The 16,400-nt window shown below is 38.8% G+C and overlaps 1 protein-coding gene across 1 annotated transcript in view; it reads left to right on the top strand.

Annotated features, from left to right (window-relative positions):
- Window positions 1-16,400, top strand: part of NUP205 (nucleoporin 205kDa) — a 94,267-nt gene that overhangs the window by 51,396 nt on the left and 26,471 nt on the right. Inside the window, exons 23-31 of the mRNA XM_011941255.1 lie at window positions 6,453-6,567; window positions 8,203-8,352; window positions 8,945-9,016; window positions 9,378-9,535; window positions 9,891-9,971; window positions 10,703-10,894; window positions 11,659-11,923; window positions 12,024-12,122; window positions 14,997-15,145. Coding sequence (XP_011796645.1) covers window positions 6,453-6,567; window positions 8,203-8,352; window positions 8,945-9,016; window positions 9,378-9,535; window positions 9,891-9,971; window positions 10,703-10,894; window positions 11,659-11,923; window positions 12,024-12,122; window positions 14,997-15,145 — 1,281 coding nt within the window. The remainder of the gene's footprint in view (window positions 1-6,452; window positions 6,568-8,202; window positions 8,353-8,944; window positions 9,017-9,377; window positions 9,536-9,890; window positions 9,972-10,702; window positions 10,895-11,658; window positions 11,924-12,023; window positions 12,123-14,996; window positions 15,146-16,400) is intronic.

Consider the following 16,400-nt stretch of genomic DNA (forward strand, 5'->3'; position numbering starts at 1 on the left):
CCTTGGGCATGGCATGAAACATCTCTGAGTCAGAGTTTTTCAATCTGAAATGGACTGTTGAGAGACTTCAATGAGAATGTAAGTGAAAGCACTTTTTTTTTAAGATGGGGTCTCACTGTCACCCAGGCTGGAGGGCAGCGGTGTGATCACAGCTCATCGCAGCCTCAGCCTCCCCTGGATCAGATGATCCTCTACCTCAGCCTTCCAAGTAGCTGGTACTATATGTGTGTCACACCATGCCTGACTAATTTTTGTGTTTTTAGTAGAGATGGTGTTTTGCCACGTTGCCCAGGCTGGGAAAGCACTTTTTTTTTCTTTTTTTGATACAGAGTTTTGTTCTGTCACCCAGGCTGGAGTACAGTGGCACGATCTCAGCTCATCGCAACCTCCGCCTCCCAGGTTCAAGCGACTCTCCTGCCTCAGCCTCCCAAGTGGGACTACAGGTGTGCACCACCATGCCCAGCAATTTTTGTATTTTTAGTAGAGACAGGGTTTTTTCATGTTGGCCAGGATGGTCTCGATCTCTTGACCTTGTAATCCACCTGCCTCCGTCTCCCAAAGTGCTGGGATTAGAGGCATGAGCCACCGTGCCTGGCCAGAAAGCACTTTTTAATAACTAAGTAAGTTAAGAAGTCCTATATACAACTATGTTAGGTGGTAGAATGTCAGATTAAGATTTAAACTATGGCCGGGCGCGGTGGCTCAAGCCTGTAATCCCAGCACTTTGGGAGGCCGAGACGGGCGGATCACGAGGTCAGGAGATCGAGACCATCCTGGCTAACACGGTGAAACCCCGTCTCTACTAAAAAATACAAAAAAACTAGCCGGGCGAGGTGGCGAGCGCCTGTAGTCCAAGCTACTCGGGAGGCTGAGGCAGGAGAATGGCGTGAACCCAGGGGACGGAGCTTGCAGTGAGCTGAGATCCAGCCACTGCACTCCAGCCTGGGCGACAGAGCAAGACTCCATCTCAAAAAAAAAAAAAAAAAAAAGATTTAAACTATAAGAGGGCTGGGCTTGGGCACGGTGGCTCATGCCCATAACCCAGCACTTTGGGAGGCTGAGGTGGTCTGGATCGCTTGAGGCCAGGAGTTGGCGACCAGCCTGGGAAACATGGCAAAACCTTGTCTCTGCTAAAAATATAAAAATTAGCTGGGCGTGGTGGCGTGTGCCTGTAATCCCAGCTACTTGGGAGGCTGGGGTATGAGAATTACTTGAACCCAGGAGGTAGAGGTTGCAGTGAGCTGAGTTCATGCCACTGCACTCCAGCTGGGTGGCAAAGTAAGACTGTCTTAAAAAAATAAAAATAAATAAATAAGTAAACTATAATGAGAACTTTCATTTTGCTTGTTCATTTTTGTTTGTTTATTGTTTTATTCATTTTATAAGTGTTTTAAGAACTAGGCTTGGCTGGGCGCAGTGACTCACGCTTGTAATCCCAGCACTTTGGGAGGCTAAGGTGGGCAGATCACCTGAGGTTAGGAGTTCGAGACCAGCCTGGCCAACATGATGAAACCCCATCTCTACTAAAAATACAAAAAAATTAGCCAGGCGTGGTTGTGGACGCCTGTAATCCCAGCTCCTCAGGAGGCTGAGGCAGGAGAATTGCTTGTACCCAGGAGGCAGAGGTTGCAGTGAACCTAGATCATGCCACTGCATTCCAGCCTGGGCAGCAAGAGGGAAACTCTGTCTCAAAAAAAAAAAAAAAAAGAACTAGGCTTTATAAGCTGTGACTAATTTCTCAATTTAAGTGTTATCCTAAATTTACATTTTTATGATAAGAAATGGCAGATCATGAGGTCAGGAGATTGAGACCATCCTGGTTAACACGGTAAAACCCCGCCTCTATTAAAAATACAAAAATTAGCTGGGCGTGGTGGCAGGCGCCTATAGTCCCAGCTACTCGGGACGCTGAGGTGGGAGAATGGCGTGAACCCGGGAGGCGGAGCTTGCAGTGAGCCGAGATCACACCACTACACTCCAGCCTGGAAGAGCAAGACCCTGTCTCAAAAAAAAAAAAAGAAATGCATCACTAACCTCTTAGTGTTACTGGCATAGAGATTTTTCTTTGTTAATCTCCTGGTTTTCTTTTTGTAATTCTTTGCTATCTTTTCTGTCCTCTGTCCAAACATCCCTTCACTGTAAGTATTGTAGCTAGGTTTTCCTATAAATCAAAATTAATTCTTCCTTAATGGGAGAATAAATTTGATGTACATATTAGCACAGATTTACAGAATTTGATATATAAGTAGAAACAATTGATAAGCTTAACACCTAGGCTAATGGCAGGTGAAGTAAATGAATGAAGCCAGGGTCCAGTTAAGAAGGGAGCAGGAGGAAGGGAGAATCTGGCAACTGGAGAGCACATGCCTTCCTACTAAACTCTGGCTTATTTTACCATGCCAGAGTGCAGGATTTGTTGGGCCAGATTGTCTGAATTTTTGTTTTTATTTATTAATTTTTAAAAGGATTTGGAAATCTGAATTTTTGTGAAAGTTGTTCTAATTTTTAGAACACTGTACTGGCCAAGGAAAACATGTCCATACCAGCAGTCTACCAGTTTATAACATACTCTCTGGTTTTTTTTGTTGTTGTTGTTGCTGTTACTGTTTTTTGAGATGGAGTCTCACTCTATTGCCCAGGCTGGAGTGCGGTGGTGCGATCTCAGCTCTCCGCAACCTCCATTGCCCAGGTTCAAGCGATTCTCCTGCCTCAGCCTCCCAAGTAGCTGGGATTACAGGCATGTGCCATCATGCCTGGCTAATTTTGTATTTTTAGTAGAGATGGGGCTTCAACATGTTGTCCAGGCTGGTCTCGAACTCCTGACCTTAGGCGATCCACCCACTTCAGCCTCCCAGAGTGCTGGGATTGCAGGCGTGCGCCACCGCGCCCAACTATAACATATGCTCTGTGACCTTGCTACTCAAATATGGCCCAGAGACCAGTATCATCAGCATTATCTCCTAGGAGCTTATTAGTGCAGAATCTCAGGCCCCACTTTAGACCCAATGAGTCAAGATCTGCATTGTTTACAGAAAGCACTGCTCCATTTATAACTAAATATACTGCTTTTACCTATATGTTTGTACTTCACCCTGCTTCAGAAAAAAAATTTAAACCTGTAAGTAAGAAGAGCTTGTTAGTTTAAATAAATCTGATCGTAGGAAAGGGAAATGGTCCTTATTGATACCTTCCTTGTCCTGCAACACAAAGTCTTCTGGGTGAAGAAGCTGAGACCAGGCCTGGTGCTTTTGCCCTCTTTTCTTTAAGAACGGAGATTTCTTCTACCTGGTCTTGGAAACCAGGAAGGATATAGGCCACATCTTAGTAAAATGGCTTGCAGTGCTTTTTGAACTCACTTTTTGTGTCCTCCTCTTCTTGTTTTTTTGGTGGGGGAGGGGGGTTGGGGGACAGAGTCTTGCTCTGTCACCTAGGCTGGATTGCAGTGGTGTGGTCTTGGCTCACTGCAACCTCCGTCTCCCAGGTTCAAGCGATTCTGGGGCCTCAGTCTCCCAAGTAGCTGGGATTACAGGCGTCCCCGGGCCACCACGCACGGCTAATTTTTGTATTTTTAGTGGAGATGGGGTTTCCCCATGTTGGCCAGGGTGGTCTCAAACTCCTTACCTCAGGTGATCCGCCTGCCTCGGCCTCCCAAAGTGCTGAGATTACAGGCGTGATTCTCTGTGCCCGGCATTTCTCTTCTAATCGTATTATTTCTTCCACATGTTAGAGTATCTTCTTGTGTTTTCTTAACTTACCCAGTAATACACCTAACTGATTTTGTTTTGAGAAGTTCAGTATTAGCTTTTTAAGTTTTTGTTTGTTTATAGAATATCAAAACAGTATCAAAACTGAAAGGTCAATGTACATCTGTAGCAGAACTGCTTACTCTTTCCCCTGTCTTCTCTCTTTCTCTTTGTGTATATACATTGTTTATAGTTGTATTTAGTATACATGAAATTTTGTGCCCTTTTTACTCCTTCTCTCTGTATAAACTTTCTGTGCTGCAACAATGTGAATTACATTCAGGTTGTTTCCAGTTTTTTTTTTTTACTCAGCTCTGGCGAACAAAAATCAGCCAGGCGTTGTGGCATGTGCCTGTAATCCCAGCTACTTGGGAGACTGAGGCGAGGTTGTAAATAAATAAATTACCTTTGGTTGTTTTATATTTTTCTTAAGAATATATTTCCAGGTGGGCGTGGTGGCTCACACCTGTAATCCCAGCACTTTGGGAGGCTGAGGCGGGTGGATCACGAGGTCAGGAGATCAGGACCATCCTGGCTAACATGGTGAAACTCCATCTCTACTAAAAATGCAAAAACCAAAAATTAGCCAGGCGTGGTGGTGGGTACCTGTAGTCCCAGCTACTTGGGAGGCTGAGGCGGGAGAATGGTGTGAACCCAGGAAGTGGAGCTTGCAGTGAGCTGAGACCATGCCACTGCACTCCAGCCTGGGTGACAGAACGAGACTGCATCTCAAAAAAAAAAAAAGAGAATGTATTTCCAGACAAGGATTCATAGTCATTTCTTGTTATTCACAGTAGTTGTGTTTTATAAAGTCATTGTGAACACTGAATTGGTGAATTCACTGGCCCTGTGGAAAATACAGGCTAGGATTCCTACAAGTTTCTGGTTCCAACATTCTTGTCAACTGATGAATTCATAATCATGTTTTATGTGTGTTTCTGTTTAAAGATACCTTACTTCATGTAGTTGATTCATTAACATTAAACTCATAGCCAACAGCACTATAACTCAGCCTCAATGAAATGTATCTAATGTAGTATTTTATCTGAAAGGCATATCACGAGGCAGCATTTCAGCACTATGTTTGGGGGCTGTTTTAAACAGCAAAATCAACAAGCACAAAAATGCAAAAACTGTGGCACTGAATAGACCATTTAAAGGACACTTTTTATAGTATGATAGCTGGAACAGGAAAAGCATTGCTTCATTTGAGAGCATGAGAGTTGGGTGACTGCAGTTTGTAGCTATTCTACCTCCTGCACATGAAGGACCATGGAAGCACTGCAAGTGTCGATTTGGGGATTATAAATAAATTTTAGCATGTTAGGTGAATTTGCAAATATGGAATCTGAAAATAATGAAGATTGACTGTCGGGTCAAAGGCTATGAAGAGTTTGACTTTAGATTTTAATTCACAAGTAGTCATAACAATTATACTAGGTACTAATAGTGCTCAGAATAAAGATGTCTAAAGTGCCTGGTACATGGAAAACATCTAATAAATGTTCATATTAGCCACGCATGGTGGTATGCAATTACTGTAGTCCCAGCTACTCGGGAGGCTGAGCTGGGAGGATCGCTTGAGCCCAGGAGGTTGAGGCTGCAGTGAGCTGTGATTGCACCACTGTACTCCAACCTGGGTGACAGAATGAGACCCTGACTCAAAAAAAAAAAAAAAAATTTGCTGATTTATAATATGGTACCTACCTATTATCATCTTGATTTTTTTTTTTTTTAATTCCTGAAAACAGATGGACATTTTTGATTATGGGCTACTTTTATTTTTCTCACATAAAATGTCTTTTACCCTTTGACCTACTTAGATATTTATGTTATTCATATCTGTAATGGAGACCTTTATATACATTAGAACTAGTAACTTTTTCTTATATTTACTATAAGAACTTTTTTCTCTTATCTGTTCTTTTTTGCTAAATTTTTATTCAGTTTATTGTTATTTAGTGGAATTGATGGATCTTCTTTGTAATTTCTGCATTTGCTTTAGTTTCGGTAATTTTAATCTTCCTGAGGTTGAGATATAACTCATATGGTTCTCAGAAGTTATTTCCAAGTAATTTACTACTAATAAATTTTTTTTTCTTTCCTTTTTTTTTGAGACAGGGTCTTGCTCTGTCACCAGGCTGGAGTGCAGTAGCGTGATCTTGGCTCACTGCAACGTCCACCTCCCAGGTTCAAGTGATTCTTCTGCCTCAGCCTCCCAACTAGTTGGGACTACAGGCACACGCCACCATGCCTGGCTAATTTTTGTATGTTTGTAGAGATGGAGTTTCACCACGTTGAGTAAACTGGTCTCAAACTCCTGACCTCAAGTAATCTGCCCACCTCGGCCTCCCAAAGTTTTGGGATTACAGGCATGAGCCACCAGGCCCGGCCTGCTACTGATAATTAAGCTAAAATACTAAAATTTACTAATTAACTATATGTGTATGTATTCATAAGTATATTAATAATAGTTCTGTAGTAATGTCATCAACACTCAATTATATTTCAGTGTATTTTTCTTGAGCTAGGCTGCCAAGGACTGTTCATAACTCTGAGCTTCTGTTTTGTGCATCTGTTTGTTCATTTTACTTGAGTTTTGATGGGCCCTAGTTTTTCACTTAGTAGGTCTCAGTTCATATTTTGTTACCTTAATATGTGTAACACAGAAAGACTGATTCAGGGATTTTTCTTACTTTAATGCTTTAGGTCATACATCAGTTATGTGCGTGCTCTGATACGTCTGGTCCTACTATGAGGTACTTGAGAACCAGCCAGGATTTCTTATTTTCCCAGTTGCAGTATCTACCATTTTCTAAGAAAGGTAGGCCACTATTTTCACTTATTATAAGAACACATTTGTAATTCCATGTGAAGTTATTTTATTTATACAATATTTGGGGGAATTCTGTTCTAATTCAGATACTTCAGCTTCTTTGTTATTTTAGGTTCCTTTGCTCAAAGAAGCAAGATATTTTAACTGCTGGCAAAAACTTATTTAAATATAGCCTGTCAAGGATGGAATTTGATTCTCTTACAGCAAATAAAATTTAAAGATTGTGTTGAAGGGATAAGAAAATTAATGGCAATTTAAAGGTTTTGAATGAAAATTGTTTTACAGAGATTTCTGATTTTCTCTTCCCAGGCTGTTTAAAAGAAAAAAAAAATCCTGATATACTTTCGTTTCTTGTGTTTGTATTGAAACCATTTCAGGTCTTGAAATGAAAAGTTGAAAACTAATTATGGTAGAAAACAGTTTAAACTTAGTTTATTGACATGACTAACAATTATTCCAGGCTAATGAAGTGTTATCAGGATTCTACTTTATTTTCTTTTTGACCAACTTTTAACAGTTTTCTGAATTCAGATTATATTCAGACAGTCTTGGTCTATTGAGTTTTTTAAAAGTTTAGCTTGTATCATCTTTATGTTTTAGGAAATTGGGGCTCACACATGCCATAAACAAATTTCTGTTACTAGTAATTGTCAGCATTTAATTTACCTTTTAGCATAATGGTGTTAGACCTCTGAGAGCTATCTAATGGCAAGAGGTTTTTCACTTTATTTTCCTAAGTGCCTTATTTTTAGATCTGTGATTTTGTTTATGTAAGAAGCTTTTAGAAACACTCTTTTTACACCTGACTAATTAAAAATAAAAATTAACATCTTACCTATTATGGTATGTGTTTTATAAAACTTCATTTAGCTTCACCTGAAATTATTATTAGTATTACTGTTATTTGGTTAATTTTATGTTTATACTATCACAATTTAGGGTTTCAATGTCAAGCATATTAAAATAGTATTGGATTAAAAAACTCTTATGGTGGGACCAGGCACGGTGGCTCACGCCTGTAATCCCAGTGCTTAGGTAGGCTGAGACAGGAGGATCACTGAGGCCAGGAGTTCAAGTACAGCCTGGGCAATAGAGTGAGACCCTGTCTCAACAATAAAACATAAATAAATAAAAATAAAAACTACTGTATAAGTGATTCTCAGCCTTAATTAAATGTTAAACCACATCCTTAATTGAGGTATTATAAAATCATGCAATTTAAGTTTAATTTTTCTTAAGTATTTGTTTTGTGAAATCAAAACCAGACTATGATAGTTTTTGAGTTATGTATTTGAAAGTTACTTTAAAATACTGTTTTATATATCAGTGTCAAAAAACAATAGACTCAGGATCTTTGTGAAATTGAAATCAGTAATGAAAACTTGATTCTCTTTTAGTCTTCATTTACTTTAGCTCATCTTTCATAGATTTATACTAGCTTATTTTTTCTTTGTTGGTATCTTTTTTCTCTTGTTATTTTACAGATGAGAAATTTTATGTTGCTGAGTTTCATAAATTATTGACTTTGTTACATGGGAAATATCTGTTGAATTACAGAATTTAAGTCTGTTTTGATACCGTGTTATTACTCTGGGAAACAAAATTTGCATGTTTAAATTCTAGAATATGAAATATCTATGCTGAACCAGATGTCATGGCTTATGAAAACTGCCTCAATAGAACTAAGGGTAACCTCTCTGAATCGTCAGCGGTCACATACCCAGAGGCTCCTACACCTCTTACTGGATGACATGCCAGTGAAACCATACTCAGGTGATTATTGGTATTTGTTTTATTGTGCTAGTGACTAGTTGTTGTGAAGACAAACACAAATGTGAAGCTTGTGCTTAGTATGTGACTATAAACCAAAACTGTCTTCTCACTTTTAGAATTTTTTTTTTTCTTAAAACACAAAAATTTTAACTCATCTTATGATGTCATTTATTATTATTTTAAGCATCCACATGACACTATAATCATACCAGTATTACATACAGAATTGTCAGTGGAGTTTGTCATACTGAGCCAGCATGACCTAAGCTATTTCAATATGTATTATTCACGCAAATTAAGTGTAAACTTTTAAAATCATCTCATTGGCATGATTGGATCTTGCCATTTTTGAGAATCTGATTATTCTCTTTACAATAGTGAAGTGGATTCCATAGGGACAGAAAGAGTTAGGTGAATGTTGGTAGTAAGTCCTCATCAGTCTTTGCATTTTAATTATCCATTTGCACAGGGCTCTTTGATGCAGAAACAATGACCTAGAAATGAAATACATTATGTTTGTTATTTCCAAATAAATGTAGTTTTAAGAGTATGTTCTTCTTTTTCTGATTCAATATTATTGATGTTCTAACAGATGGTGAAGGAGGAATGGAAGATGAAAACAGGTCTGTTTCTGGGTTCCTTTACTTTGACACTGCTACGAAAGGTAACGCCCTTTGAATTTGTAATAAATTTATTTTATAGACATACATTAAATTGCTTAAAACTTCAAGGGATTATTTTGCCTGTGCCTGCAAACTCTGAACTGGTATAGAAAAGCTATATAAAGGATTATTTGCCACCTGAAAAATTTTTATAATAGGATTATACAACAGGAAAGAAAATATTTTTGTTAATGGATGTATCAGAAATAAAATCAAATTTAGATTCCAATACAGTTTTCAGTTTCTTGACTATTTTATGCTCTTTCTGAAAATAGCACTATCTTTGAAAATCAACTGAATATGATGGTTTGCCCTTCTCTTCGATGTCCCAAGTAAAATCAAATTACTTTTTGTTATTTCTAGTACGTCGAAAAATTCTAAATATTCTTGACTCGATTGACTTCAGTCAGGAGATCCCTGAGCCTTTGCAGTTGGATTTTTTTGATCGGACCCAGATTGAACAAGTTATTGCTAACTGTGAACACAAGAATTTACGGGGACAGACAGTCTGCAATGTCAAGGTGAGGGTTGCTTTAAAGTACATATCTGCAGTGTCAAGTGGCTCAGACCTTAAGTCATCAGAAACAAATAGAACCATACAGGTTTTCTTTCTGATAGAGACATTGGTTTACTAGTTTATAGGAAGGACTGTGGTTTTTGTAAAATATCCCTGAAATAAAACTTAATGTATCACACTAACTTCTTGAAAAGGGATACTTAATATTTTGGTCTGGAAAGTGGACATTGCTCTTGTTAGATTATATATAAAGGTATCTGACGCCTTTCCCTTTAGGGCAGTTTATGATAATTGCTAGGTGTTATTGTTCTACCAGTGTCTGAAATGTCTTCTTTTTCTTTCTTTTCCTAATTATCCAGCTTCTTCATAGGGTTCTTGTAGCTGAAGTAAATGCCCTTCAGGGTATGGCAGCCATAGGACAGAGGCCTCTACTCATGGAGGTAAGCTCTACTGAGTGTGTGTTCATTTCAACCTTTTAACTACTTAGGTCGCTGGTGAAAAGACTAAACTAGTATATTAACATGTAGTTTGCTAATTAGTAAGCTACCTAAAAATTAAACATTCAGGGAGTCTTTCACTTTTGATTTTATAACTTTTATAAGCTGAACTATCTGGTATGCCGAAATAAATAACACCTTTTCTGCTAGACTAATTAAGGATTTGCCACCTGGCTGTATTTCGTATTATACCTCACTTGGTCCCCGTCAGTGAAAGAGGAGGGTCATTTGTCATCACAAGTGGAAAGTTACAGGTAAGAGGTCAGGTGGGAAGAACTACATGCATGGAGACATAGCTGGCCAGGCCAAAGCAAGAGGCAACGAAATAAAAGAGATGTCAGGGAAACATGCCATTGAACTTGGAGTTTAGATAATTCTAGTGCTCTAGAGTAAGCAAGTATAAGTAGATAGGTACAAGGAGAAAGAAGGTAGTGTCAAAGAATACAAATTTATCTATGCCACCTCTGTCCCCTACCTTTCATGCACATACACACAAACGTACACACTTTATATATTAATATTTTTTATAGCCCTGGCTACTGAAATAATATGAAAAGATATCTGCTTCCTGGCATGCATGTAGTAGGTTTCCAAATGGATATTTTCTGAGTAACTGACAGATAACTGATCTTATTTGCCTGTTTAACCTTGTGATTCCATTCCCGTGGCTTTAGGAAATCAGCACTGTACTTCAGTATGTGGTAGGAAGAAATAAATTGCTGCAGTGTCTTCATGCAAAACGTCACGCTCTGGAGTCATGGAGGCAACTGGTAGAAATTATACTGACAGCTTGTCCCCAGGACCTCATTCAGGCAGAGGATCGACAACTGATTATTCGTGATATTTTACAAGACGTGCATGATAAGGTGACATACTTCCTAAATTACTTTATACTGCTGAACAAATATGTATCATTTAAACGAATAAATTTTGGCACCCCAATTGTTTTCCATTTTTGATCAGGAATAAAATAGAATTGCGCAATACCAACATTAAGTCTTTCCTTGAGAAAGGGATTAATTCTGTACAGTAGTGACTGTCAACCAGAGTGTGTGTCCGAATTATCTAGGGAGCTTTGTAAAAGTTTACGTGGACAGAGCCTACCCCAGACCTACTGAATGTAATGGTGAGACCATTTATGTGAATTTCAAAAAGAAAACCTCCTTAGGGAATTCTGATAGGAATCCCTTCTGGTTAAGAACACCCATTACCTAGCATCATATTTAAATTTCTCTGTATATATTAGATTTTTTTCTTTCTTTTCTTTTTTTTTTTGACGAATTTCTGTATTCCATTCTTATATTATTATCATAGTTGACAAGCTAAATGTATATAAAACTTGTTAATGGGCTGTATGCAGTGATTCATGCCTGTAATCCCAGAACTTTGAGAGGCCAAGGTGGGAGGATCGCTTGAGCCCAGGAGTTTGAGACCAATCTCCTGAGGTGGGAAGACCACCTGAGCCCAGGAGGTCAAGGCTGAAGTGAGCTGAGATTATGCTACTGCACTCCAGCCTGGGTGACAAAGCGGGACCCTATCTTAAAAAAAAAAAAAAAAAAAAGCTGTGAAACTTGTTAATGATTATAGCTGAAAGCAGGATTCTCACTCTGATTTGCCCTTGTCCTTTAAGATACTGGATGATGAAGCAGCGCAGGAGTTAATGCCTGTGGTCGCCGGGGCAGTGTTCACACTGACTGCTCACCTAAGCCAGGCCGTCCTCACCGAACAGAAGCAAACATCAGTCTTGGGACCAGCAGACACCCATTACGCTTTTATGCTTGATAGTTCCTTCACCTCACCTCCAGAAGAGAACCCATTAGTGGGTTTTGCTTCTATTGGAGATTCTTCACTTTACATCATATTGAAGAAACTGTTAGACTTCATTTTGAAGACAGGTTTTTTTTCATCTAAAATTTCTAAAAATTCTGTCCGTTGTATTTGTTTTAACTTTAATTGAGAAAAGATTTTCATTTGACATCTTCCTAATCTCCCTAGGTGGTGGATTCCAGCGAGTGAGGACTCACTTGTATGGCTCTCTGCTTTATTACTTACAGATTGCCCAGAGACCTGATGAGCCAGACACCTTAGAAGCAGGTAGAATGAGATCAATTCCTAATCTTTTCTGGATTGGGAGATGGTTACTTTAAACTGGAAAAAAAAAATCACTTCTCCATCTTTTGACTAATCACAACTGTAACAAATGAGTGTTGGTGTCATTTTTAAAGCATTTACTGAAAAGTTGAGGGAGAATGTTTAGTTTTTAAGAATTATGAAGTAATACTTGAATACTCCTTTTAAAAAAACCTTCAAATAATACTTTAGCTTTATATACTTCTGTAACTCCCTCCCTTGCCTGAAGTCCCACTGAGCAGTATACTCTACATAGAATGACCCAACGTCTTTCTTTCCTTTGTACTACATCAGAGTACATATCTAGTTGATTCTTTTAAAATATCTCTTCCTGGCGTGGTGGCTCACGCCTGTAATCCTAGCACTTTGGGAGACCGAGGCCGGTGGATCACCTGAGGTCAGGAGTTTGAGACCAGCTTAGCCAATATCATGAAACCCCATCTCTACTAAAAATCAAAAAATTAGCGGCCATGGTAGCTGGCATCTGTAATCCCAGCTACTCAGGAGGCTGAAGCAGGAGAATCGCTTGAACCCAGGAGGCGGAGGTTGCCCAGATCGTGCCACTGCACTCCAGCCTGGGCAACAAGAGTGAAACTCCATCTCAAAGAAAAAAAAAAACCACAAAAGTCTTTGTTATTCCATGATATGGATGAAACACTTATTTAGCCATTTTCCTTATTCATAGGCATTTCAATTGTTTCTAAATTTTTATTACAAAAATGCTACATCAAAATTTTTTATATGCCTATATTTCTCAGAAAGGATGCTGCTTAATGGTAGAATTTCCATGTGAAAAAGTGTGTACTTTTATTTTAATAGATGCAAATGAAAGACCTTCTCCAGTATAAACTCATCAATAGTATACATGTATCTTTTTGTACTAGTAAGGTTTTCTTTGGATAAATTGCAAGACGTGGAATTTCTTGGTCAAAAGTTAGGCATATTTAAAATATTGCTAAATGCTGCTTTCGAAATATAGTTAGCATTTTTAATTGAGACTAATCTTAAGACATGAAAATGTTAAGTGTTCAACATATCAGTATATGATGTTTTATATACTTTATAGACATTTGATGTTCGATCGAGTCATTCAGAGTTATTCTGCTATTTGTTAAGAAGTTGTCAGAGCACCTTCTGATAATGGACTTTCTTTGCACTCTTCACCTTTGTGAGTGTTATTTTGTGTAGACTGTTAAAAACCACTGTGCACTTAAGGTTCAATTGATCTCATTATTCTTATGGTGGTTGTGTCTTATGCCATACATAGTACCCGAGAAGGTAGTAATAGCCAAATGGTAGATTTATAGGCATGTAGCACCCGCATAAATAAGGCATGAGAATGTTTGTAAGGTGAGGAAAAATGACAGAATAGTTCAGAGAAGTTTTTTTAAGCAAACACAAGCTTCTTTTAAGAAAAGAGATATGATGGGATTTATCCACTCTCAGCACCTCCCACATTGTTCTTGTATGTGTGTGTGTGTGTGTGTGTGTTTTAACATTCCATTTGGTTGAATTGGCCAAGTCACCACTTAACCACTAGGTGGGGCTCTACAATAGGCATTTTATAAGAAGTCATTGAGATGCCAATTTAAAAACTGCTGCTATGTACTAGTTGGAAAAATGAGATTAGTTTCAAATACAAATTATTGCTTTCTTTAATGTGTTTGTGAACCTTTTTAAAGACTCTTAAGAGTGTATTTATGAGTCTTACATAAAATGTATGATCATACTGTTCATAATCATTGTATATTTAAACATATTTAAATTACCTTTATAATGGATATGCTTTTATTTTTAATAAGTATTTCAACTCAAAAAAATAAAAATATCTGATTTTTTTGGAGGCAGATTTTTGTCTACATTGTATCTGATCCTTTCTAGCTAAATTTTCTTTTTTTTTTTTGAGACAGAGCCTCACTCTGTAGCCCAAGCTGGAGTGCAGTGGCGTGATCTCAGCTCACTGCAACCTCCACCTCCTGGGTTCAAGTGATTCTCCTGCCTCAGCCTCCCCAGTAGATGGGATTACAGGTGTGCACCACCACGCCCCACTAATTTTTTGTATTTTTAGTAGAAACGGAGTTTCACCATGTTGGCCAGGCTGGTTTTGAACTCCTGACCTCAAGTGATCTGCCTGCCTCGGCCTCCCAAAGTGCTAGGACTATAGGTGTGAGCCACCACGCCTGACAATTTTCAAAGATCTCAATAAAAGATAAAAGGTTGATTAGCGGCCTGGTGCAGTGGCTCACACCTGTAACTTTGGGAGGCCAAGGTGGGGGGATCATGAGGTCAGGAGATTGAGACCATCCTGGCCAACATAGTGAAACCGCATCTCTACTCAAAATACAAAAATTAGCTGGGCATGGTGGTGGGCGCCTGTAGTCCTAGCTACTTGGGAGGCTGAGGCAGGAGAATTGCTTGAACCCAGGAGGTGGAGGCTGCAGTGAGCCGAGATCGAGCCACTACACTCCAGCCTGGCGACAGAGTGAGACTCCATCTCAAAAAAGAAGAAGAAGAAAAAAAAGATTGATTAGCAGGATAAATACAGGACGTTGGTTCTCATGGAGTCTTGTAATTCATTTTGATCTCTTTAAGAATGGTTTATCCTTTTCCTGGTACAATTGTTATCTTAGTGGTATGAGCTATGGATGAAATAGGTGCATTGTGCTTGGACCCATTGGTCGGTCGGCCTTTGTGTATAAGCAGTAATGGAAGGATCTTGTTATTGTTGTGTGTTTTTTTTTCCCCTTCTCTCAGCTCACATCTAGCGTGTGAAGTATAATTACTCAGTTATTACACTGCTTTCTACTGGAGTGTTTTTTTCTGTTTTAATCCTTTTAGCCAAGAAAACCATGTGGGAAAGACTGACAGCCCCTGAAGATGTATTTAGCAAATTACAGCGAGAAAACATAGCCATTATTGAAAGTTATGGCGCCGCCCTCATGGAAGTGGTCTGTCGAGATGCTTGTGATGGTCATGAGATTGGAAGGGTAAAGCAACTCTTATCTAGTATTGTAATTGAATAAGTATTTTGACTTACTAAAGTATAAACTTATTCACGACTCGTTGTGGTACCTCATGCCCGTAATCTCAGTGCTTTCGAAGGCTGAGGTGGGCAGATAGCTTGAGTCTAGGAGTTTGAGACTAGCCTGGGCAACATGGTGAAACCCCATCTCTACAAAAAATACAAAAAATTAACTAGCCATGGTGACATGCACCTGTAGTCCCAGTTACTTGGGAGGCTGAGGTGGAAGAATTGCATGAGCCCAGAAGGCAGAGGTTGCTTGCAGTGAGCTGTGATCAAGCCATTGCACTCCAGCCTGGCCTACAAAGTGATGTCCTGCTGCAAAAAATAAAATAAAATAAAATAAATTGATTCAACTTTTAATAATATATGTTACATATTAAGAATTTTTTTAAATAATATAGTGTATTTTCTTATTTGCTATAATTTGGGACTTCTATTTTATTTATTCATATGTTGTGTTTTATTTTGTTAGAAACTTAATTCAGAATTGCCTTTCAGAATTATCTTCTTGCTAATTTTGAGGATGACTGGTAGAAACAACAGAAATGCTGCTTAATAAAGATCTTTGGTTAAGAGAATGCTGAATAAATTGCCTTGTACCAAATATATCTTTGTCTGCCTAATTGCTTTGTGGAGAATTTGCATTTATATTTCTTATGCAGTATTGTGGCACACTGGTAATGATGCAGTGAGAAGATAACTTCTTAATGGAAAATTATGTAGCAACGTTATGTAGCAATTAAATCATGTTTTTGAAGACCATAGGAAATAGGATTTAAAAAAATAAACTGTCATAACCTTTTAGTTATTTTTGTTTGTTTGTTTTTTGAGACGGAGTCTTGCTCTGTTGCCCAGGCTGGAGTACAGTGGCGCAATCTCGGTTCACTGCAAGCTCCGCCTGCTGGGTTCACACCTTTCTCCTGCCTCAGCCTCCCAAGTAGCTGGGACTACAGGCGCCTGCCACTATGCCTGGCTAGTTTTTTGTGTTTAGTAGAGACGGGGTTTCATCGTGTTAGCCAGGATGGTCTTGATCTTCTGACCTCGTGATCCGTGTGCCTCAGCCTCCCAGAGTGCTGGGATTATAGGCGTGAGCCATCGTTCCCGGCCACCTTTTACTTATGTTTTAAAAATTTAAAAGTATTTGTATGCATAGAAAAAATGCTGATAGGAGACAGACCAAAATGGATGAACTTCATTTACCAGATTGTGTAGTTATT

This window comes from Colobus angolensis, unplaced genomic scaffold, assembly GCF_000951035.1.
Source record: "Colobus angolensis palliatus isolate OR3802 unplaced genomic scaffold, Cang.pa_1.0 Scaffold2, whole genome shotgun sequence".
Lineage (NCBI taxonomy): Eukaryota > Metazoa > Chordata > Mammalia > Primates > Cercopithecidae > Colobus > Colobus angolensis.